The sequence below is a fragment of the Alligator mississippiensis genome, chromosome 5, assembly GCF_030867095.1.
Source record: "Alligator mississippiensis isolate rAllMis1 chromosome 5, rAllMis1, whole genome shotgun sequence".
Classification (NCBI taxonomy): domain Eukaryota; kingdom Metazoa; phylum Chordata; order Crocodylia; family Alligatoridae; genus Alligator; species Alligator mississippiensis.
The window spans coordinates 137,000,845-137,027,560 of record NC_081828.1 but is presented as its reverse complement, the minus strand read 5'-3'; the positions used below and the strand labels follow the sequence as shown (position 1 = coordinate 137,027,560).

The following is a 26,716-nucleotide window of genomic DNA, read 5'->3' as shown; positions in this document are numbered from 1 at the left end:
TGAGCTGGATGCACTTTTTCAACCTCAGTCTCTATAACTGTTACACTTCTTGAACAAAATTCAGTCTGAGAGAAAGAAAAAAAAAATCAACAACTCACCTTTGCCTGGGATGAACTCCCTCTGAAAGACTTCCTTCAGACTGCTATTGCCATGCAGTAGTTTATGTTCAGGTAAGATATATATATGGGAAGCTCCATAAATGGCTTCAGGCGTATAGGTGTAGGCAGCTAACTTCTCTCCTGTTACTTTGCCATCAACCTTATAAAAAGCAGAAAATGTTCTAGAACAGACTTGCTGCTAGTTTGTTCTATTAGAAATGCATATTTTAGACTTTTTTTTCTTCCAATGCACATGACAGGCCCATTCATCTAAACAAATTCAACTTTCAAGTATCAAAGTGGCTGTATCTGATGATACCATTATGGCTGAAATCTGCAAAGCTCTCATTTCTGCAGATACAATACCACTGGAAACAATTTTTATTTTCTTTCCTCAATATATACCACCATATCCATAAAAGAGATAATCATATTAAAGTGCCTGTTTGGGTTGCTGAGCCTGATACATTGCCCATTCAAGCTATTGGAAAACTTCCCATTTAGTTCAATAGGCATTAGATCAAGTCCATCTTGAGAGTATCATAGCTAATATTTGCTATTCATTTTGAAACAGTATAAATCACATGTGTAACAAGTACTTTTCAAGGTCCTGAGTCTTTTGGTGGCTACAGCATTTACTATAAAATCTACTCCTTGTACTGCAGAATCTAAGATTTCTGGACAATGTCAAGTGCATTGAATTCAGTAAGTGAATAACGAACATGGAGTACTGTACCAATTTTATTATTTATTTTTATATTTTATTCATTCGATCTTCTTTTTATAATTTAAATGAAGCTGCCACAGAACTGGCATACTAAAGTGCTGCAGAATTCAGGTCCATTAACTGTAAAGCATATGAGGGCTGAGCTGTAGATTTAGGCATGTATCAAAGGCAATGCATTTTCAACACTGCTGGTGGTTTGGGGAGTATCATTTCTGGAGGGCCTAATTTACAACATATTACTAAGACTTGTTTTTCAGGTATGTTGAGCACTTCTAAAGCAACTCAGTTTGGACTCACAGAAATCAAGGTCCCTAGAATTTTAGCATTTCTGAAATGTTAGGCCATGGCAATTGGCATCTAATCCCACTTAAAATTACTGGGAATAGGTGCCTAACTTCCTACTGGCAGACAAGGTTCTTTGGGTAAATCCGATATCTTTTATTAGACCAACTAAAATTGTTGGAAAATTTCTTTGTTGCAAACTTTCAGGTACAGACACCCCTTTTAGGCTGAGGAACCATCTGCACTTGTTCTGTGCTCTTCCTGGATGGGATAGAATAGAATAGAAGCCAGAGGCCAGTATGCAAGAATGCCAGTCAGTGACAATTCAAATTGAGGCAGTCAGTGGGTAAGAAACAGATTGGGGGGTGGGATGTAGACCTGGTGATAAGATGCAACTGATAATAGTAGAGAGGTTAACTGGGGTATACCAGACGTTAGGCAGGCTATGATGTGCCATAAATCCAACGTGTGTATTTAGTCCATGATTTTTGTGTATCCAGTAGGTTGATGAAGTGAAGTTTATAGGCTCATCTGCAAAAGGTGTTTTATAAATTCACTTTGAGGATTAGAACTGTGAGATTGGAGAGAGAGTGGTTGTCTTGTAAGAAATGTGCACCCACAGGTAATTGGGTATTTTTGACATTTGACATGTTTCCTTTGACATGCTTCCCTGCTGCAGGGGCACACCACGCATCCACATGGCTGGGATACATCACACATCCCCAGGGCTGGGAGATCTGAGCTGCTGTGCTCTCCCAGCTGTGGGGCACCTCTGCAGCTTGGAGCCTCACCAGCTGAGGCAGCTCCCAGATGCAGGAACTTGCTTCTTGCCAGTGCAGGGATTGGGATCAGAATCAGGCTCTCCCTGCACTGGCAATAAGGCATGATAGAGTCTGATTTGTGATCCCATAATCATGTCTTCTGCCAGGACATGCAGCATGGCAGGAGGTGTGATTGTGTGGATTGGGCATTAGATCCCATCATGCCTTTACCTGCACATGTAGAGGGGGGCCCTTAGTTTGCTTCACACCTGGATTCTTAACCAAGGTTCACTTAAAAGAATACAAAGGTCTGCCACAACCTTTCTGCCAGAAACCTCTAATAAGGTTGAATCAGAATAAGAAGAAACAATAATAATGCTATACTTAATAAACATATAACTTGAAAACAATGCATACTAGCATCCTTTAGCAATGTTCAAAATCTTTTAAATATTAAAAAGCATCACAGAAATGTACGATTGGATTATTCAGTTCAATCAGAAAAGCAACAGCCACATTTCTGACTCACCTTTAGCATGAAGTCAAGATAGCATCCAACAGAGTCACCTATCCAGTTTGCTTGCATTTCCTTTATACCATACCACTCAGGGAGATCTGACAAAGCATCTAGCATGGCCTGACACAAAAAATGGAGTATTAGGAACTCTAGCACTTACTAAGCGTGCAACTTAACACCTGGGTCTAAATTATATTAAATGGCAAAATAGTAGGATTGCAGGAGTAAAAATGCAGGAACAACTATTTTCATATCACTGCTTTCTCCAACATCTTCTCTTTCAAAAAGTAAGGGAACATTGTGCAGGCCAGAAGAGTGACATACCATGATATACCAGATGTATCATGACTGTATGAGACACAGCATCTTTATGAATGGACTCAGGCTTAAAAAGTAAACACTAAGTCTGAGAAGAAATAAAAGATAAGAAGATAACATGAAATATGTGTAAACTGTAGCCCTAAACTGGCCCAAATACATGGAAATGGTCCCATAAACACAATGAGACTATATAATATGCGTCAGGGTTCACAGGATCAAAACCTATGCGTGGACTAGTTTTTGGCAACCACTAGCCTGAAAATGGCATCCAGACTGGTTACATTTGTGCACCCTACTTTTTTCAAAACTCAGCCAGTTGTCAGACTACAAAAATGGAATTTCATGTTTCCTATCAGTGTTCTATACTTCAGCTATTTGCAATGTGTGTTGTTTTTTTTAATTTTACCTAACATATGCTTAGGACATATGTTTAGTATTGCAATATAAATAATAACGATAATGGTATATATTAAAGGCAAAAAGTTAATATAACATTACAGATGAGATTCCAAACACACAGCAAAGAAGAAATTTAGTGCTAGTTTCCACATTATCCATAATTCTCCTTTAACAGAACAGTTTGCATTATTATAGCTAATATGCAACTCTTGTTCTAGATATTGCTTTATTAGTGTGTATGCTCATATGCTCATGTAAACACACAGGCACGCATAGAGCATGACAACCTTATGAAGCAACTACTACAAATTGAGACAGATTTTGTGGATACAATTTTAAATTTACTTAACAAATTAAAATGAATAGGATTGTACAGCGGGAGGTAATAACAGGAACCCCATTTCAATTTTCACTTCATAAGATTTGACATTTTGCTCTGAATACTCCAAAAATTGTACCTTGGCAGAAATACAGCCTGAGGCATGAGTCAGTCAGACAGATGGTAGATGTACTGAGCAGTTGAGTTAAATCTAAGTTGGAGAAGTCAATATGCTATATTATTTTTCCTTTTTGTTGTACAAGTCCTACATGAAATATGCAACACTTATTATTTTGTTAATTTACAACTACTTGGTAGTTTGAATTATACATACTGTACATGATGAATGAGTCCAAACTTCAAAGTAAAATAATTGTAAATATAATTATTGAATTAACTTATCTTTGTTTGCACAATATATTTTTCTTTAATTCTCTAAAATTAGATCTGTAAAAACATTTTACAAATACTGATTGCTGCTGGTTACTGAATTTTTACTGTAGGGTCTCTAAGATTCAAAATATAAACTTAACATTTTCTTTCACCCATTCATCAGAATTTATTACCGTTTTGGATTATTATTCCTTATTACATTAACCCTCCAATATCCTTAAGTGCCGACTTCCTCATCTGGTAATTTGTAGATGTAAGAAAACCAGGCTTTCAAACAACATTAGAACGTTAATAAAATATAAAACAACTGCTGCTACAGCTCCAGATAGCATTCCAACAAGTGAAATTTTTTACTTGGGATTACAAAGGCAAAAACATGCATTACGCATGCACTGCTAATAATTAATAACCAACTAGAGGTTTATTAAAGCACTAACCTTAAAGCAAATCTCAGAAACTGGGCAGCTGTCTATTCTTAGGCGCTCAAATTAATACACTTACAATTTTAAGAAATCATGTGAGGAACCAAAAACTTTTTTCAAACTTTTTTCATCTTTTTGGACTCCACAGAAAAAATGAAGTCAGTAGTAGCCTCTTCACTGTCCTAGTCACTGCAGATGGTAAGCAGAAGTAAAAATTAAGACACTAATCTGGGAACCTGAATTAGGGATTTGGGATCTTTTAGACAGCCAGGTGAAAATTTTGGTCCTGAATATTATCTGAAATATTTCAAAAGTTACTGTTTCCAGCCTATTTCATATATTTATGATTTCTCTCATAAACATATAAAACCACATTAATGTGTGTGTGTGTGTGTATATATATATATATATATATATATATATATATAAATAAATGTGTGTGCACTAAATATACAATTAAAGCTATAAGGTTTCTTAAAAAGAAAATGTTTGATCATAAAGCGGATCTTACAGTGGATCTAAACTGGAATCAAATTCTCTGTAGATTTAGAATTTTACATATTAGTTCTATGAACTCTTGCTACCAACATTAAAAAAAATGCTGCCCATTCTGGTGTGTGCTAACTTACACAACAGGGAGCCATATTCTTTTCTCCAAAACAGACATACAACTCCTACAGAAGCTATTCTGTAAAGTTTGTTAACTAGCTAACTCAAGAGGAGAAACAATCAACAGCAGGCACAGCTGAGTTCCCGGCACACAGAAAAATAAAGCAGCTATCATTCTCACTTGTGCAATAAATTAACACCATCCCCCCTCCCAACCCCCCCCCCAAAAAAAACAACAAAAACCAAAACCAAACAACAACCCAAGAACAAAACAAAACTGGTATTTCCCAAATGGAAAAGGAAGAAACTGACAAGGAAATAAAATTTCCTCTTCACATGTAAAAGGATGGTTTTTAAGGAGAGATTCAGTTTCTTTTTTTCTAAATGGAACACTCCTTCTCTGATGGCTCAAAGGAAGGAAGGAAGAAAAACTCAAATATAGCTATATCTACAAAAGAGGAAGAACAAATCCCACATGGAGAAGGAACAGAGAAGAGCAGAAGACTAAGGAAGGCAGAAAGAGAGAAAGAAGAAAAACAAAGTCAGATGACAAAACACTCAAATTCTAAGGAGAGCTTTAAAAAATAATAATCAGAAGGGCAATTTCAAAGGCAGTGAGAGCGACATAGAATTGAGATGCTTTTACTTTTAAGTCATCAGAAACGTTCCATTCTGGGACCTTCCAAAGGTCAGAAAGTAGCAATTTTAAGCAGATTGTAAAGAAAGATTTGCAATAAGTGAGAAGTACAATGTAAGGCTTGAATAATAATTCATCACAGAAAGAGAGTCAAGGTAAAGAAAGGAAAAATTCTGGCAATGCTCCAAATCTGGAAATCAAGAAGGCTCATAGGAAAGTTGGAGAAAGGCAAAACTAAATTTAGAGTTAAGAATGACTCCAAGTTCCTGATCTTAGGGACAAAAAGCAGTTTTCTAGTTCAAGACAATAGTGGAGGCAGAGATTCAGGAGAAAGTTACATTTCAGCTAGAAGGACTACTTCATTCTTCCCTTACTACACCAGGAACTTTGAAAATAGCCAGGGAGTTGAAAATCAACAGGTTCAGACTGCTACCAGTCAGCTGGAACATAGAATCAAATGAGATGTGGAGCCAATTGCATAGAAGTAGTAACCAAGTTCAAAAACAAAGTCTTCCAGAATGGGAGGATAATGAATTACATATTCAGCTGAAACATCCATTCATACAGCAATACAGCCCACATATTGCGAGCTAGAGACAGAACCAATTTAAATAAATCCAGAAGGTTTAAAATTCTTTGTGGTTCCCCCAAAAATGTTTCAACCCCAAACAGCTCCCCCATTTGTATTGCTAAAAGGAAGGATGGGGGATGGCAGCTCTTAATACACAGAAAACTCAATCTCTACGTGACTTAGAAAAATACGAGTTTTAGAAAGAAAGCTTGATATCCAAACCACATTAATATGAGAAGAGATTCAATGCCTCAGTGATAGTAAAAGCACTGACGGGACCTTTTTATAAATAAATCAAACCCAACTATGACCTAAAAAACCAAGGCTTTTAGATCTGCTTATAACTAAGGCACATTTACAACATTAGAAGACTAAACTACAACACTAAACAGAAAAGATAATACAAAAAGGGGTCAAATAATTTTATTTCGAAAGTATTCAAATTATTAATAAAATATGACTTTTATTAAATAAATACAAAACAATGACAGGGGAATTACTAGGTTTAGAAATTGTTGGTAGGTGGTCACAAGTATATTTAGGATCTAATGAAGTTGGCAAATTCTAATTCTTACCCATATTTAAACCAACACCCAAAAGAGTATTAAGAAGAATCAAAGTATTAAGAAGTCAATAGGAAGTAATCTGCTACAATTCAACATATAATGAAGCAGTGGTAAATAAAGATAGAGCAACAATTACTTATTTATTCTGTATTCTATTGAAGAATTTCTAAATGTGCTCATTTTTTTTTTTTGGAGTAATACTGTACCTGTGTTAAAATCTCTCTGGCAAACCCTTGAAATTTGCAACAGTTTTTCTTCCTTCACTATCCTTGCTGTCTATCCAGCTTTCCCTCTGCCTATAACATGCTTTTTCACTCTTCTTTATTTGCCAACGTATTAAAAATATGTCATTTGGAGAAAATAGCAAGAGTTAAGCTCATTTCGTGAATAAAACTCTAAGGCTATGTACAGTGTTCGGGGCGGTTACAGCAAGTTAAAAATGGCCACCCGATCTGGAATCGGCCACCGAGGGCTGGAATCACAGAAACAAGCAGGCTCGGAGCATAGTGGGGATTAGGGGGTCTGTAGGGGGGCTTGGGGGGAAGTGGCATCCTTGGAGGGATCAGGGTGCCAAGCAGTATTCATAGAAGGGATAGGGGGCAGGTGGTGGGTAGGCAGGATCTGCAGGGGTGAACAGGGGAGCAGGTGTTTGTAGGAGGGACTGGCAGAATTGGGGGGGCTATCACGGTCCATGGGGGGCTTGGAGGAATGTGTGGGCATCCACCCCCAAGGAACAAGGGATATTTAGCCCCCCAACTCCCCCAAAGAACCAACTTCCCCTTCCCTCCTGCCCCAATTAGCGGTAAGTACATGTAAGCTCTCTCAGGACTAGGAAAAACCTAGTGAAATAATTTAATGAAACAACATGAAACATCAGAGCTGTTTCTCTTTTACAGTATTTGAAGTGGATTTCTTTGCTTTGCTTTTAAAATAAATAAATATCCAACTGTTATAGGTACTTAGCTTTTTCTGATCTGTTTACAAAGGTCCTTTTTTTTGGAGAAAAAGGACTAACAGAAGGCCACCCTTACATATCACGATTTGAACTTCTACACAGAAACATAACTATACTGATTTACAGGTGTATACAGAAATTACTAACATTTATAGACAGCTTTTCCAAAGAAACTGAATAAAGACCTAGCTGAGTAACCATAGAAACAAAACATTTCAGTTTAAAATTTTAAAATGCATAGATAAGAATTTGAATAATAATGCCGTCAGTTAAGCATTGTACTTTTACAAAGGAAATCTGTCAAAGCAAAAAAGCCAATTAAATTTACTTAAAAAAAAAAAAAGTTATGTGACTGTCTTAATTTTATATGATAGTTTTGAAAAAAATGGGCCAACATGGACGTCAACACTCGTAATATGACTGAAACAGTCAACAAATAAGTGTTCCTGCATAGATGTCTAAATCAAGGACACTACTTTTGCTCCTGGTAATAAAATGCATTTTCTTTGGTAAATTACCACGCGAACGGGCCTAGTTTTTGTACAGCTTTTATTTTCTTCATTTTAAGAAATGAATGAATGCAGGTGCAGTAATAACATCCAAATCAGAACAAAAAATAATATCACTTCTGGCATACTGTGAGTCTAACCAATGTTTTATGCATGAGAGAGACAACTGACTCGTACAACAAATAAAGTGATTGCACAGTCCATATTGACTCTACGATCATTATTGTTATTTTATGGATTACTTAAAGCATGAATACAAAGGTTAAGTAAAAGAACCAGAGTTGAAAAAGAAGGGAAAAACAGAGAAACTTGGTGAATATAAAAGAAGAACACGGATAACCTACAGAGGTTGTGGAATTTCCATCCCCGGAAGTTTAAAAAGCAGATTATACAGGGTGCCAAAGATATGGCCTGCAGACTGGATGCAGCCAAGAGAGCACTAGCATCTGGCCTGCAATGCTGTCTGAGTCTTGGATTGACACACTCCATGAAGAACACACTGGATTTTGCCTTATGTGCTGCCCACCTGGCACAGGCTGCACATGCTGTGGGTGGGGACTGGAGTTCACGCATACAACGTACACAGCACATGGGGCCAGTCTGGCATGTGCACTGCATACGATGCCCATGCTGGATTGGCTCTGCATGCTAGATCCAGGGCCAGTCCGGATGGGGCCCACAGACTGGCCACACATGCTGGATCCAGTGCAAGCACCAAATGTAGCATATATTCTGAACTGGCCCCATGCACTGCATCCTGCATGGGGCTAAGGTTGGCATGTGCTGCATACAGCATGTGAAGCCAATTGGGGTGGGAGTGGGAGGGGTGAGGTTCATGGGGCGTCCACACCAGTTTAAATCTTTGTGCTGGTCTAGGGCATACAATGCATGTGCCACTTGCACTGACCTAACCCTGTGCGCTGGATCTGGCACATGGGGCTGGTCTGTTGACCTGATCTGGCCTGCTGACTGGTCATGAGGCTAGATGAGTTTGACACCTCCAGGTTAGGCAAGCTCTTGTCTGGAATGGTTTAAACAAAGATGATCTTGCCTTGAGCAGTGGGTTGTACTAGATGACTTCTTGGATCCCTTCCAGCCTACTCTTCTGTTTCTATAAATGGAAAGATGATCTGCTTATAGTGTATACCTTGATTAAGAATATTTCTGGGCTGTGATGAATATCTCATAGAAGCCTCAAGAAAAACATGAAAATATCATTAATAATAATTCAGTCTATATTGCTAAGTTAAGACTCATATGAGCTGGGAAGACAGATTCACCAAGCAGATTTTCAAACATTGAACCTTACCTGTAAAAAGCTGCACAACTGCTTAGGTACCTAAATTCATGAGGTGCCTCTATTCTGGCCTGAACTGACACTGAGGTGCCTCAACTTGGGCCAATGCACAGGACCAGGAGTGATCCAGGCTGGCTGCATGGGTATTTAACTACCATCAAAGATTACTGGCATCTGAACTGGTGCTGAGAAGCAACTAAATTGCATAAGCCTCCAATTCCTTCAGCAAGGACAGAATATGCCTAACAACCATTTGATGGCAGCAGCATGCATGTAACTCAGTAGAAAGGAGGTAAAGGAGAAATATTTTTCCCCAGTAGCATGTTGGCAAGAACACTTGTGCAAGAAGTGGAATACCTGGATTCCAGACATTCTTCAGCCTGAGAAAACTCAAACCTGTAACTCTTACCTCCAGGGAGAGGGCCCTTAGCATAAGGTGACCATACATTGCAGTTTGGCTGGAAGAATCCTGGGTTCCATAGGCCAGTCCCAAGTCCAGGGCCAGAGTCCAGCAGGGAGGTGCAGTGGGATGGCGTGCCAGGCAGGTGAGTGTGCAGTCACCACTGCCACTGTTTGGGTGGACATATGGTCACCCTATCTGTGATGCCATATCCAAGATCCCTACATTTCTTGCTCCTGCACAGTGACAGCAGTGTCTACCTGCCTGGTGTACCATGCCACTCCACCTTCTTCCTGGCCTTCAGCCCAGGACTTTTGACCAACCAGCCAGGACCAGCCTACGGAATCCAGAACTGTTCCAGTCAAACCATGACGTATGTACGGCACACTACCTAAGCACCAAGCTAGACTGGGTTCCCTGGACAAATAGGCCAGGGAGCACAACAAGTGAGAGTGTATTGGGAATGGCACATTTCTGAGATATGGGAGATGGAGGTTTGAACCCCCTTAGGCTAAAGAGGCCCAAGAAGCCAGGTGTCCCATTTCCTGGACAAGTGCTCTTGCCACTAAACCAGTAATTCTCAAATCTTTTTAGGCTCAAGGCACCCCTGGATATTCAAGACACCCCAGGATAGTTTTGACCCACCCCTCCGAAAATGCCAGCTCTTAGATTTCACTCTTTTTTTACTACAAAAAAAAATAATGGAGCAGTTTTTCTTTTGCAAAGAACTCAGAAAAATGACGACTATGTTTTTCTATTTGAAATCTCTGAGTTCATCTTGTGAATCATTTTTGTAAACCAAACAGTGCTAACATTGCTAGGCTACTGGGCAACAAGTGAGCTTTTCCTCTTCTGCATGGAAAAGTTCAAGAATGAACAGGGGATGCTATGCTTTATACTGAAGTCAATGCTTGCTGTCAGTTAGGCATGGTGGTTCATGAAGCTGTCTCCTCTATGCACAATGTAGACCTTGACAGCAAAAAAGCATCTCCTTTGCTGCCTAGGCCCCCAACCCTGTCAATCAGCATTGCTCCCCCTAGAGTAAGCTGCCTAAATCTTAGACCCTGCAGTGTGTAAGTGGAGCCATATAAGAGGTCAACTAAGAACTGGATCAGAGTTCCTTTTTACAGTGTTCCTGCTCACACCTGTATTTTTCTGTTTTCAATTTGTTCAGTACTAAATTCCATACCCATTTAGTTAGCATTCTCACTTTAGAAAAGTGAGTGGAAATGAAAATGGAAACCGCGTAACAGTCTGTTGCTAGATGGACAAAAATATGAAGAGACTAAAGGGGTTAATGCCCCAAACCTTCATACTCACACCTTTGCATAAGAAGTAGTCTTGATAAACCACTGCTTGAGATACTTCTGTTCCACTTTTGCTCCTGAACGCCATGAGCAGCCATTTTCATCCACCTGTTCATTAGCTAGAACCGTCTGATCCACTGGGTCCCAATTAACCAAGGCCTAAAGAAGTTTCAGGAAACAGTACCCTTTTTAGTATGTATGTCAAAAAAAGTTAGCTTAACTGCTCAGATACTAACATGTCTCTACAAATGCAGTTTCCAAGAGCTCCCACAATTTCTGCATTATAAAATGTCAATGAATAAGCAAGATGCAACTGAGGATCTGCTGCATACCTTGCTCTTCAGAATTTAAGAGAATTTAAAGACCAAAGTTGGTATGTCTAATGCTGAAGTATTTTTGCTTGAATTGATCAAACTAGCAGGGATATACTGACTCAATGACATTTTCTATTTTCAGTAACAAAATAAAAGCATCAGTGAATATGATTTTCATTGACCTTACTGAACAAGTATGTAGACTGAAGTTTAAACTGGCATGTACTGATGCAAGAGCTCTGTGGATCAAGACAAAAGGCTTTATGACTAAGGAGCTCTTCTTTAAGAAGATAGGGAGTACCAAATCAAAAAGTGTTGGGTAGTAAGACTGATCATCTGTGACTAGACAGTTATACAGGTAACATTTTCTGTACTGAATTCTTGATGAGAAAAGGTGCATTGTTTTAGAGGTTACTCTTTCTTATTTATCTAAATCCAAGTAAACTAAAAATAACTGAATATGACAGCAGAGTGAATATATGTAGTCAAGTCTGTGTTCAAGTCATGAAAAAACTTTGTTGTTAGCAACATTTTGGGCTAAATAAAAATGTCATACATGTTACATGTGGCAAAAATGATCTTGTGAAAAATCAAAAGATGTAGCTATTTATCAAAAAGGACTAAAACAGAATCATTTTAGGGTACAATAATTAAATATTGTCTGTAATTTCATGGCCCAGGAAGTCTCTGCCAGTCCTGTGTCCTAAACAGACATGCCACTATTCATCATGAGGTGTTTACTTAAAAATAAACAGAGAGGCAAATACCAAGGAAAGAGTAAAAGCAATTCTGAAGACCAGTCTATTGTATGCAGCCTAATTTTGGAACTTTAGTGAAACTATAAAAATTAAAACCAATCAACTGAAATATAGTAGCCCTGCCTCATAGGCTAAGTAAAGACAGTCAAAAAGCTTGAGACTGAATTGAATCAATCTTCACAGGTTAGTCTAAGATGTGTAGACTGAACCGATAAGCAAATGAACAGACACTCACTTTTGATTCTGGAAATACAGCCACATGCCTGCAGTGGTCCAGACCAGAAGCAAGAGGAGTGCTAGAGCATGCCTCCCTGCTCTGCTGGAGCAAACAGCTTGGGCCAAGGCTAGTCCACCCACCCTATGAAGGTGAGGGTTTGCGAGGGAGGTGCAAACCATCCTGGGATGCTGGGGGACTTTGAATCTGGAGGGGATCTGGGACAGAAGTTCAATCAACCAATTTAACCTAAACCAATTAAGTCTGATACTACATTCAACCAGATTTATCTTAAAACTGTTTCAGTCATTTTGAAAGTGGCTTATATGCACTGAACTTCAGTTGCATTACAAATCTGAACCGGTTTCCGATCAATTTCTGTTCCGAGCCATAAGGTTATACAAACCAGCACATTATTTGAAATAAATTAAATAAATCTACTGGGTACTTAGAAGAGCTCAGTAGCTGTCAGAATAAAACAAAATATAAAATAAAAAGCAAAACCCCCAAAAACCAGCAAATACTGAGATCCTCATACTACTATGTTTTATGTTTATTTTACCACTTTTCTCCTGCTTCAACTTCTAAGCTGGAAAAAAGGTTGCCTGCTGTGCTCAGGTAGAAGCAAAAGTTGCGGTAGGGATCAAGAAAAATACTGTAGTATGTAGCTGTTTGATTCCTTTCCTCTTTGGAATACCATTGTTCTTATCATTAACAATGATTTCTTTTGTGCATAATCAGATTGCCTCTGCATTGATTGCAATAATAGATCTCATGAATGAAAGAGTTATTTTTAATGATAAATATAAACCCTTATCTTCAAATCAAGCCCAAGTGAATTCAATGTATCACAGGAATTCATGCTTTATATGGTTCATCTGCCTTTCATCTGTAACTTGCTGATAATGTCAGACCTTTTCATTAAAATAAGCTGACATTATACTATACCATGGGAAACTAAAAATAATCAATATACCCTATTATTGCAGATCCATTTTCAAAGCCAATCAAAATTTCTATTTTCAGTAACAGTACAAACCTTAATAAAATTGACTCTAAAATAACAACCTTTTTATTTGTAAAGCACTTCCTACTAAAGAGACTGGGAAACTGAAAAGTTAAAACATGGAGGAACATAAAACAAACAATATTAAAAAGTGATAAATGTTAAAATAAAACAAAGCTGTACTATTATAAACAGGCTATGATCCAAAACAGAGAAGAAATTGAATATTTTCACTTACTAAGAAGAGGTAATATCTGTGCTAAAAATTGTGGTTTGTGATTAAACAGGCCACGTGACTCTGGCAGTAATTAATACTGCCATTAATTCAGAATAAATAACTCCAACACAACCAACAAATAAAAGCACAGAGCAGTACACACTAAAATCAGGAGCTGAAAAGTAATTTTTAATATTGTGCTTCATCCCTTCCACCTTGCTATCTCATACACCCCTCACCAGCGTTCAGGACTTGTGAAGTCTCTCACTGAAGACAAGAAATAGGGTTCCATGTGATGAATATAAAATGGATTTCTTATTGAGATTGCAGGATGCAGACAGACTCTGTTCATTTCCACTGACTCTAGCTCCCAGACCAACTGAACCCATGTATCCCTTTGGAGGTAATCCCTGGTATGGCATACATAACCATGGAATGAAATGCTAACTACAGTAGAACACCACATCTGTCATCCTCATTGCTTTAACAAAGCCACACGTTCTCCTCTTGCATTCAATTTACAATTGCAATAAAAGAATCTTCAGACTGTGCAGAAATAATGTTTAATCTCAAGCGCGCTGGAGGCATGAGATAAAGATGTGCATTAGCTAGCAAGCATAGCTAAATGTCCCAATCATGATCCCTTTTACATCAATGGCAAATACTTCTGGGACCTCACTAAGAAGAGAATAAGGCTCTAAGTGAGTAGTTATATCAACAGCCAGGAAATAAACTAATTCAACCTACATCACAATTTAGCTTTTCAGAATATACTGCCAAGAAATTGCTTGCATATGGCCAACAGATACCACTTTTATTAAAGTCACTGATTTTGTTTCCATTCTGTCTGGCAACGGTAGCTAGCTACTCATTAATATATAATATCTGTGGTTGCATATCACTGTAAAACATAAATACCTGCCTCCATAATAAATGTGAACTGAAGAGTGAAAGATGTTGTGTGGAGTATGAATGATTCAAGATATTCAGGTTAAAATACATGCATAATTTTACAGGTCAAAGATTGCACTTACCTCTTGTTGATAAACTAACCGGGCTTCGAATAACTTAATAAAGAGGTACTGTGTCCATTTATAGTAGTCTGGCGAACAAGTGGTTATTTCCTGTTTATAAAAAAAAAAAGATCTTTTTTTTAGCAAGTACATCATAACTCAAGTAATTTGACAGATGCTATGAGCTGTTGCAACCTGTTTGTACTGAATTAAATTAATTTAGAAAATATGCATTATGGATGAATTTCACATGCAGTAATTAGGATTTTCAAGGGGATGGTGTGTGAGGCTCCACAATTATGGAGATAGGAAAATAATAAGACACTGGGCAGGGAAGTCCAGCTGGGACAGAACCGTAGTACTGCTTGACCAGGGAGATGGCAGAAAGGAGGAACACAAGAAATGCTGTAGACAAAATTTATCTCCTCACACTGCTCTCAGTGACACAGAAGCAGGAGCAGAAGCAGCTGGGGGGATTTTATATTTGTAAAGAAAGGCAAGAGTTGAAGGAAAATGAGAAGGTAAATGAGAAAGAAGGTGAGTGAAATAAAGAGTCCTAAGAAGTTGTGGATGTTAACAGACCAGAATAAGGCAGGCAGGCAGGAATAGGCAGTCAGTTTACAATCTTAGAAATAAGATGGTACAGAGCAAATCTCATATTGAAAAAGTAAAGAGGGAGTAATGCTTAGTTGTGATAAGGTCAAGTGAATGGCCACTCTCACTGGCAGACAAGTTTATTTAATGTTGAAAATTGTAAAAATGAAAGCTAGGACTAAGGCAAAGGGCCAGACAGGAAGTCAGAGAGTCAATGAGTGAAAGGATTTTCATGTACATGTACATGTACATTTTGAACCAGTTCAAAAGGAGGATGAGGGGGATGATGACTCTTGCTCTGAACTGTGCAGCAGCTGTTAATTTCTAATATTTGGACAAAGCCAGGATGATACAAATGCAGCAAAACAGCTTTAACTTCACCATTCTTCTATCCAGGATGAAAGTTTGAAACAGTTTGCTATATTTGCATTGATCCTGATTGCTGATCATTGATTGCTTGTCCACAGGTAACAGCTGTGGCATTGCTCCCACTGCCAGCAGGTCCCCTTTTGAAAAGGTCTTGTTCTGAAACAGGTCCAAATATATGCGTGTCCATACCCATAGAGAAGCAAATGAAAATCTGAGAAGAAAGAGGAAAAGTTAAGAGGAGAGAGAAAGACAGTATCAACAAATATATTTTTTACTGAATATTTTGCAGATGCTTATATGGCAATGATGAATAAAGTCTGCTTTTAAAATATTCAAAACTTGCCTTATTCAGGATTAGTGTTTTGATGCATTTCAAGAGATATTGCTTAGAAGTAACAACAATGTAAAAAAAAAACTGTATTAGAGATGGTGTGTTGTAGGTGTGATGAGAAGACACACCACTATTAATATTTTCTAGACAAGTATGGTCCTTGAGACGAGTGCAGCTCAGACCCCAGTGTTTGTGCTAAAACAAAACTAACAGGCTCATGAATCATTCTGATACAATATGGTGTTAGAAAGTAAAAGTTTAGGGAGAGGCCAAAATATATAATTAAAATTGTATTTATATCACCGCATGCAAGAATTTTCTTTAGTCATTAGTGTCAACACCTCAGTTCGACATTTTGTAAACAATAGTTCTAAAAATGAAAACCAACAATGAGCTTCAAAGACCAAACAAAAACTACCTTAAATAAGCTATATATAAAATGAGATAACTGACTTAATTTTCTAAAGATGTGCACATGATTCTCTTTTTCTCTGTGCAAATGTGGGATTTTTAGGGTATAATTTCACAGGCACAGACAGATTTTAATGTATGTCCCCAAGTGAAAAGAGCAAAGAAATGCTACTTTTAACTCTACTTAGGGTCTGAAAAATAAAACTCTATACAAGTAGCACCTTCTTGCTCAACAAATCCACTGCCTTATTTAATTTAGAATCATATGTGCTTGCTTCAGCAAACCAGTACATTTTGATGATTCTTTCTTCTATCTTGCAGCTCTGGAAGTGGGAGCTAGATTACATTCTGGTCCCAAGCTCAAAAACAGCATATTCTGACTTTTGGACTGTAGAGTTGGGAATTAGAAAAACTACTAACATTCAACCTGGAAATGGAGCAATTTTGACTGTGAACTCATAAACGGACCACATACTGCTTATTTCAAAGTTTCTTTTCTGGCCATAAATGCCCTTAAATCTTCCCTGTTATAGTTATGGTGACTGACGATGCATTGACTGAATGTCATCATAATAGCTTTCATTATTTTATACCTTTAACTGCACAGTACTGAAATATTCCCATCTGACAGACTACAGAGAATACCTTTGGTATTGTTTCCATGATATTAAATCCATTTGCCTTGTTTTGCACTGCAGGATATTAGTTTATACCAGTGCAGTTCTACTGAAGCCAATAGAGAGTTGTCATTGTAATACTAGTTGTATAAAAAAAAAAAAAGAATCAAGCTCAACTGAACTCTATTTTCTACATAAGGTTATAAAGGTAGCTGCCAATTCATTAAAAAAAAAAAGTTACCATAAAATGGTCCACACACAAGTAGTAAAATGAACAGAGGTTTGTCTCTGGCCATGTACAGACGTTTAGTTTCTAGTGGGAGAAGCACTGCTCTCCTAGTAGAAACCGCTAGGTGTGCTAACATTTCATCTTTTTTTCCTGGAGCTGTTACAAAAGAAAATTAACCTGACTACATCCAGGTAGAAACTGCTCCTGAGAGAGTTTCTCTCAGGAGAATAGACACATGCACACTTTGCCCTGGCTTAACTCTTCCTAGAGACCAGGACAAATGGAACCATGGGGAGTTCTCCTGTGCCTTCCAGAGACCAGGGTCAACCCAGTCTGGAGAAGGCAAGGGACAGCTCCTGCATACTGGGAAAGGAGGGAAGGAGCAGCCACCAGCTGTTCCCCATCTGCTTCTCACTCTGGAGTCCCCAATGTGAGAAGTGGCCAGAGGGCTTTTCCCTGCCACTCTATCCACTTGGCCCAGAGGCCAAGCAGAAGGAGCAGTACTGTGAACTGGAGTGAGATTTCACGCCAGGGGCTTTACACCAGTGCTCCCTCTGGTCAGCTTCCAGGCATTGGGAGCCAAGTGGAGGAAGCAGTGCCATAGGACCCCTACCTAATTCTCACACCAGAGTCCCCAGAGAAAGGGGCTTTGCTCTACTGTCGTGTGTCCCGTTCCGTTGCCTCCCCCCCCCCTTCCCAGGAACAGGAAAACTGGAACAACGCACACTTTCCCCAGATTGGGATCACCCTGATGTTGGGAAGACATGAGGGTGTTAAAGACTGAACATCTGTACTGTCACTTCTCCCAAAATCATTTCTAGCAGTGGAAAATTTCCAATACTAGGAATGAACATTTGTACATAGCTTCTTCAGGGCTGAAGCACAGATTAAGACTGGAAACCACAAAAAGGTGATATTTTCAATCTAAAATGGCATAATTAACATATTTAGGAATACAAGCTAACTCCTGAAGATAGCAATCTGTCTAGTACGGGGGTGACGATATGTGGCCCACAGGATGGAATCAATGGATCCAACCCACAGAGCTGCTGGATCCAGCACACAGAGCTAGAGGTCTTTGCCTTCCTCCACAATGTGCAGGTGCAACTTTCAGACCATGGGGAACTGCGCTGGGGTTGAGCAGCTGCAAGCTGCATCTGCACTCTTGCCATTTCCCCCCACCCCTTTGTTAAGAGAATTAAGAATTAATTTTGTACAAATGCATGAGTGAGTGAGTGAATGTGTTTTTCAAGCGTACAGTCGAAGAAGCAGCCTTGAGAACAGGAAGATAAGAAGAACAAACAACAAACAACCTACAAGAAGATATGGAGCAGAACAAACACCCTGTCTCAGGATGTTGTGAAGCAACTCCTCACCATCTGCATGCCTAAGCCATGCCATATGTGACTGAAGGACTGTGAGTTTTGATAAAGCCAACTCAGCAACTCACCTCAACAACAACAAAGTGACTGGCTGAGCAGGCAACCGTCTGCCTGGACTAAGTATAACAGGACAGTGAAGACCAGGCCCTGACGATGCCATATGCCATCCACATCAACTTGGGAGAACCTGCCAGCATCCCTCCTGTAAGATTGTGTCCAGAGCCATCGCGACTGGCCATTGTGACTGAACCTGAGCATCAGTGGATTGGGGGAAGGGGGGTGAGGAGGGTATGGATTTAGATAGAACATTTCTTTTCCCTACTTGATCTATGTGTGTCACTCAATAAAGACCTTGGTTGCCAAATCCGTGCATTGGTCTCTTGTCCAACACCGTCTCTCACAAATAGACATGTAGCTTCCAGCCCATGGGGAGCTGCATTCATGCTGCAGCCACTGGGGTGGGAGCAGGGAAAAGTGGAGGTTTTGCAGACACAGGGTGCCTGTACACATCCAGGGATACTGCTCCAACACACTGTAATTACAGCGCATCAGAGCAGACTCTAATTAGTGTGCTCCAGCAGCCTCCACATCTTTTGTACTCAGAGTCCCCATGCTTCAAAATAGTGATGGGGGAACTTTAACTAAAAGCTCGTCAAGCAAACTTTAGTTAAAGCGCCCCTGCTGCCATTTTGAAGTGTGGACATTGAATACACAAGACATTGCAGGTGCTTTAATTAGAGACACTCTAATTAAAACACCTTCCACCCTCCACCCCTGGAGCGCGTGTAAAGACAGTTTGCATATGCCCAGCCCAACTGGAGCTCCCTGAAGATGGAAACTGTATCTGTGCTGCCACTGTGAAATGGGATCCAAGGGAAGCATAGGCAGCGTAAGCACAGCTCCCAGCTGCCTGGCTCCAGTGTGGCAAAAGTCCCCTGCCACTGCAGCCCATGTCACACTACATCCAAGTTGTTCCAGCCCACTTTTTGTATAGGTTGCTGGCCTCTGGTCTAGTAGGGTGAACTGGCTAGCTATTCAGGAAAATATGTTACCTATTAGCATTGAAAAAACTTGCTCTCAGATCACTGAACAGAAGAGTTCCATAATTAATTCTACATAATACCTATGGAGGTCTGAAGTTATAAATCACTAACAACATTGCTACTCTACCTTTTTTCCACGAGTCACTCATGAAAAGATTTTCTTAAGAATAAATAAGATTTGAAAGCAATAAGAATTTATGTCACTGCAGATAATGACGCCAACAGCTGTCTGACAAGTTCAAAATGTGGTCTCTTCAGTTTAGCGCATTAAAATTTGCAGAGAAAAGTGAAGTTTGTATGCTTCCAGCTACAGAACCCTAAGTTATTTTTGCAGTGTCCTCTTTGTATGTTTTCTTGTGGGTTTATTATATCACACTTTAATTCAAGCCAGATGTTTGTTGAAGGCTTTTATCTGCATGGCTGACAAAAATTTGAAGGGCTTTAACTGATCTTTCCTGACACAAAAAGCCAAAAAAGCTTTCATAAGAAGGGTCTGTAGGATTATTAGATGAGCTTTCTCCACAGTTCACCAAATTTGTTCTCTCATTTGTTGCTGCAGAACTCTGGCATACCAGTGTACAATCACTCATTTTATTGGGAGGGAACAATGCAAGAATGCTGCAACCAACAAATACACTATTCAATCTATTTGATACACTGAATTTTGTTTCTTTATACTTTTGATAGTATATACTAAAATATTAATGAATCTAAATATGAAATAGTCTCTTCTTCTCCCCATATGATGTGCTCCCAGGCAGTCTGCAACAGACTTAGTGACAGACAGCCAAAATAGTATTTGAGGAGGAAGATTTTTTTTTCTTGTAAAAGACTCCTCTTCTTTTTTCCCTCCATTTCAGTTTTCTCTTTTCATTTTGCCAACTTGCTAGTCACAGACATAATCTATAAAGCCAAAATCTATACAGCATGTATTTATCATTTATCATAATTATTGTTACTATACTACCCTCAGGGATGATGCTTCCCACTACAAACCTTCTGCTGTGAAGACTGATGCACATGCAGGATGCTAGAGAAAGAAAAATATGCAGTTACTTAGGAATGGTCTTTATAGACCCTTCACACCAAGCAATCCCCCCTATGCAAAGATGGTGCTGAAGGAGTTGGTTTGATCAGTTAATGAACTGAAATTTAGTTAAAGATTTTTACACTTTGAATCAAATGGCACTACAAATTTAAAATGAGGCTAACTCATGCTGGGTGCTCCGAGAGGAAATCTTAAGTCTGGCATATGATCAAAATCCTAACCTTCTCCAGCTACTAAGGAAACAGGACAAAATCCATGCTAAAGGTTCCTAGACACGTAGGTGTCCAGAGTATCCTAAATTCAAGATACTGCTCATCAGTAAACAAAAAATGATAATATTAAATGATTTATTTAAAATGTATTTGCAATGTTTAAGTCTGCTACAGACTTATCATGTTCTATTACAGAGCTGTGAATTTAAACAGGTATTTTTTTAAAAGGGGGGGGGAGAGGGGAGATTTGAAGTTTACCTTTAAGCTAGTTCCACAGGTATAATTTTTCAATATCTGTAGTATTTGCAGTCTGTGTAAAAGCTGTTCTCTGCTGTGAGCCCAGCTAGGTTTTGTGAATAATACATAACAAGACTAGAGGAAAGCCATTTCTTAGTTTATTAGTAATCGTTCTTTACTACCACAGCAATGCGCTGCATCAAGACAGCCATACTACACTCACATATTTTTTGTTAAGAAAGGAGAAAAGAAGAGAAAAAAGTAACTTGGAATTTCTTCAAAATATATGAGAGAAATTAAACCATTTAAAATCCGTTATCCATCTGTTTGGGCATTATACAACATTTTGGCTGCCCAAGTACAAAACAGCTTGTTAGAAATATATTAATGTCCTGTTTTTCACAGATCTACAGAGGCAGATCCAACTGTATTTCCTATGTACAAGTTAAAAATTGATAGTTCAAGGACTTTCACATTTTCATATATCATTTATAACATAAAAAATAATCCTGCAGAAGTCACTCTCCAAAATGAAAAGCAGTCAAATGTCAAGTTATTTTTCTGTTCAACTACCAAGAGAAGACTTGGTTATCAATTAGATAATGAACTGAATGGAGAAGAAAATTATGTAAGTAATATGACATTTAAGTATTACTTCAGATAGAGGACAAAAGGACACTTTAAAATGAACTCAAAACCTAAATATAAGCAGAATATGAGATCAACCTTACTTTTATGTGAAAATTAGATCAAATTTAGCACAGAAGGAAATGGTTCATGAATAAAGTCTTCATGAAAAACCTACACCCTAGGGAAAAAGAGTTAGATTTTGTTTTACCTGTGAAGTGGTGGCTTGATGGAAATGCATATTCAGTTTGACAGTACCCAAAGGCAATGGAAAAGAAATCCTGCCATAGGCTCTGCATCATTTGCTGCTGGTGTACTATCAAAACAATCTTTCTAGAGAAGGTAGCTCTCCTGAAAAGAACTGTAGTGCCATGAAGTGGCCTCGTATCTATTTTCTATTTTGAAAGAATCCTATTGCCAGACATCTCAAACCTATGGTTATTTTGAAAACAGCCAAAGCATGACTACAATGCTTTCAACTCTTCAGATCTTTAATACCACTTAGAGACTTAAAACCTGCTGCTTTTGAACATTTGGTTTTCTGGTAGACTGAGAAACATAATGCTCTGCTTGAAATTTCAGAGTAGAAATGTCCTAAAATTCTTTAAATAAAAAAAACCAAAGGGACGCCATGCATCCTATGCTATGCATATTAAAAGGTTTATCACTACACTTATCCTTCTAGATTTTGAAGCTTAAAACTATCATCAAGCTGTATTTCTAAACAGACTAGTGATTTTGGGTGCCTGTTTTAGACACCTGAAAAGAACCTGCTTTTCAGAAGTCTGGTGTCCAACACCTATGAAAAGATACTTCAAAAAGTCCTGATTAAATTGGATATCTAAAAATTAAAGCATCTAAAAATAAGGACACTTCTGAAAATATTAGGCTATTCCTATTATTCTAAACTCTAAGAAAGCGCAAGAAACACAAAAATATTTTTGTTTGGTAGATTATAAGTATTAGAGCTATCAAACTTGTGACCCACGGACCACATGCAACTAGGGTGGCCACTGATGCATCCCCAGAACACAGGACATCCCCCTGGTGAGGGGTGGGACCATGGCCCCTTTGGCCAATCAGCAGTGAGGAGTGGGGCTGGCTCCTCAGCCAATCAACAGTGAAGGGTGGGGCCACTGGGCCCCTTGGCCAATCAGCAGCAAGGGGTGGGGCCACCACAAGAGACTGCTATTCGGTCCATGAACCCCAAGCTGATGAATGTGTGGTGCTCTGTGAAATGAGGGAAAGCAAGTGCTAGGATCAACAGCAAGTTCACGTGCCCTCGCCACGTTCTGGTCAGAGGTGGGCTGAGTGGGGTCGGTGGTTGTTGGATGCCTGTGGCAGTGCAGCCAGCTGCCTGGTAGGACCTTCCTTTCCTTCCCCAGGAGACAGACAAGTTTGCCTGTCCCAGGGGAGAAATAATGGCTTAATGAACTGGCCCAGTCACCCAGGAGCCCAGAGGCCACTCTGCCCAAAGCTCCCCCTCCCCATGCAGCAGGTCTCGCTGGGCTGCTCCCTAGGGACTCGCTGGGCTGTGAAGACAGGTGACAAGAGCCTCCTGGCATTCCAGCAGATACAAATTCAGGGCTCCACCTGCCTGCTTTCAAAGCCATTACCTTAGGTGGAGGCAGCGCCCTCAGGGCCCAGGTCCACCTGCACATGCCCAGCCCAGGATCAGGGACCTCAGGCATGCAACAGTGCCTCAGCATTGCTATGCCTGCACATGCGCTGCAGCCACAGCTCCTTGTGCTGGCACAGAGAAACCAGCCTCTGGGATCCTCCACCTCCTCCCCTGCCTGGCTGGCTTAGAACCCTGCTCCTCCTGGCTGTGCACCACCCTACCTCTAGGCACAGTCAACAGAATCATGAGGACAAATGATTGACATGCATTTCCACCAATGAACTGAAAACAGGACTTTTTTCAGTCCGTTCCTTATTCAGGAATGGACAGGGGACAAAGTGTTTAAAAACATTGTGGTCCAGTATAAAACAGGACCAACCCTATATGCAGCCCACAAGAAGTTAAGCTGCAGCCTGTGGGCGTTCACCCAGAAGCTGCTCCCATTGCTCTGGCTGTAACAGCAGCCAGAGACTCTGCACTCCCACTCCTCTCCTCTAGCTGCTGCTTCCTGCCTCTGCCCTAGGAGACACAGCCGTATAGCAAGCATGGGGAGCCGAGGGTGACTACAGGGCTGTGTGGGGGATCGCACCTACATGGTGCAACAGTGGTGGGGAAAGGGGAAGGTAGTTTCCATGAGGGCATTCACTGCAGCCGGGAAGCAGGGTGGGGAGGGGGAAATCATGCTCATGCGCCTGCACATTGCAACTGGGGGTGGAATTGCATTAACAAGCTGCACGGTAGAGGGAACTGCATTTTTATACCTGAACAATGTAGTAAGGGTGGGGGAGTGCCCGTGCGGTGCTGCAGGGGTTGTGGGATTGTCTGTGTGGCCTGGTGGCCCCTTGGGGCTTAGAAACTGGACAGCCCTGGTCTAAAAGATATGATGTTTAGCTTTCTGAAGTAACATTGCTACACTTTAATAATTTTAAACCTGCTCTGTCCTATCTGTATAGTTTAGCTCAATATAATATGCAAACCAAAGAATAAGAAGTATTGCTAAGATTGTGATAGAAACTAAAATAAACTTGGCTATGAGAGGGCAACCTCCAGGAAACAGGCACAAAAGGAGGCTCCTTATCTACTTATTCATAGTTCAGTTGAATTTTAAAAACACATGTTGGTTTCCACCATCTTGGACAGAATTCTGCAGCACAACAAAGATAATTCCTTGTGTAGTCATCTTTTTTAAGCACAGCAGTGCACATTAGGCACTGAAATGCATCACATTTTATTGAAATGGAGAAGACAGGCAGTCTTCACAGGCAAGGACAGCTCCCAGACTACTGCACCTGGCAGCATAGTTTGGGGATGAGGTGAGCAGCCAACAGTGGCAAAAAAACAGGTTAGGGAAAAACAGGTTAGGGACTATTTTAAAAAGCTGGACGCATACAAATCCATGGGGCCAGACAGGATGCACCCAAGGGTGCTAAGGGAGTTGGTTGATATGATTGCAGAACCACTGGCTGTCGTCTTAGAAAACTCACGGTGATCAGGAGAGCTCTCAGGTGACTGGAAAATGTTATATATAGCGCCCATATTTAAGAAAGGGAAGAAGGAGGATCCAGGGAATTACAGATCAGTCAGGCTCACTTCAGTCCCCAGAAAAATCATATAGCAGATCCACAAGGAATACATTTCTAAGCACTTGGAGGAAAAGAAAGTGATTAGAAAGTCAGCATGGATTCACCAAGGGCAAGTCATCCCTGACCAACCTGATTGTCTTCTATGATGAGATGACTGGTTCTGTGGATGCAGAGAGACTAGTGCATGTGGTATACTTTGACTTAAGTGAGGCTTTTGATAGTCTTCCACAACATTTTCACAGGCAAGCTAAGGAAGTATGGGTTGAATAAACAGACTGTAAGGTGGATAGAAACCTGGCTGGATCATTGGGTTCAGAGGGTAGTCAATGGATCGATGTCTAGTTGGCAGCTAGTATCAAGTGGATTTCCCCAGGGGGTGGCCATGGGGCTGGTTTTGTTCAATATCTTCATCAATGACCTGGAAAATGGAATAGAGTGCACCCTCAGCAAGTTTACAGATGACACCAATCTGAGGGGAGTACTAAATATGCTGGAAGGCATAGGATTCAGAGAGACCCCCCTACTCCTTGGAGGTAACAGTGGCACTGGCGCGGGGGGGGGCGGCGGAGCAGGGTCAGGATGGCACAGGGGGGCAAGCCAGCTCCAGTGGCCTCAGCCCACCCCTCCCCCATTCTGTCGTCACTGCCTGCAGGGCTGACCTGGCAACAATGCGGGGAGGAGTGGGCCCGATGTGGAGGGGGGAAGGAGCAGGTGTGCAGCGGCAGCGGGGAAAGGGGAGGACTGGGCCCAGGCCCAACACGGGTGGGGGAAGCGGGCCCGATGCAGCAGTGAGGGGGGAGCAGCGGGCCTGGCCTGATGCAAAAGCAGCTGGGGAAGGGAAGAAGCCGGTCTCCTCCCCACATCGAGGCCCATTCCTCTCCCACCCCACTCCCCAACATCAGCCCTGAGCCCGCTCCTCCCATGCCCCCGCTGCCACCGGGTCAGCCCAGGCCCGCTGCTCCCCATCCCTCCACGGAGGCCCGGCTTCTCCCCACCCTTGGGCCCAGGCTTGCTCCTTCCCTGCCCCCACCACTGTGGTGGGGATGGGGGGAACGAGCCCAGACCCCAAGCAGCAGGAGGGAAGGGAGGAGCAGGGAGGCATGGGGCTCCATCCCCACCTGCTCCTCCCCATCATTTTTGATGGGAAATTGGCTAGTACATATATAAACATGCTTAGTTCTCCTGAAAGACTCTCTGCAACACTATACTTAACATTTCAGGGTTACACATATCAGTTCAATGGTTTGAAAAGTGTTCTTGTTATATGCATATGACCTATAAAATCAGTTCATTATGAACCAGATCTGAACTTTCTTCTATTATTCTTCTTTTTCCAAAGCAACTTCTCAGCTATTAAAAAAAACACATCATTCTGCATATATGGCCTATTCTGAATATCTCATTGCAACATAAGATGCAACAAGTCATGGTTCTGACACCTAAGCCATATAACTGAGCAGAAGGAAACCAGAGAGCAGATCTCGTACTGCCAGAAAACAAATCATTTTTCTTTTCAAAGCTACAGACATGCCATAACAATTCAAGATTAACATTTTCACCCTTCCATATAGAAACATACTAAGGTAATAAACTAAGATTACTGCTGAGAATACAAACGTAGTGATTGACTTCAATTCACTGATAAATGCAATAAACCCTAAATACAAGTTCTTCAGAAAAAGCAATTTTTCATTTTTATCTCAACAGTTGCACAGGCTTTTGTCTGACTGGTTTTTACCTTAAAAGCCTTAGGAACAGATGCTTTTCAAGCACCTGAGTTTTAAATAAAGCTTCCAGTTT

The 26,716-nt window shown here is 40.3% G+C and overlaps 1 protein-coding gene across 2 annotated transcripts in view; it reads right to left on the bottom strand.

Annotated features, from left to right (window-relative positions):
* LARS2 (leucyl-tRNA synthetase 2, mitochondrial) overlaps positions 1-26,716 on the bottom strand; it is a 144,376-nt gene that overhangs the window by 88,166 nt on the left and 29,494 nt on the right. For both annotated transcript variants that reach the window (XM_059728766.1, XM_006261950.4), the window contains exons 6-9: positions 14,634-14,723; positions 11,106-11,249; positions 2,398-2,505; positions 99-258 (exon numbers count right to left, since the gene is read on the bottom strand). In XM_059728766.1, the coding sequence (XP_059584749.1) occupies positions 99-258; positions 2,398-2,505; positions 11,106-11,249; positions 14,634-14,723 (502 nt within the window). The remainder of the gene's footprint in view (positions 1-98; positions 259-2,397; positions 2,506-11,105; positions 11,250-14,633; positions 14,724-26,716) is intronic.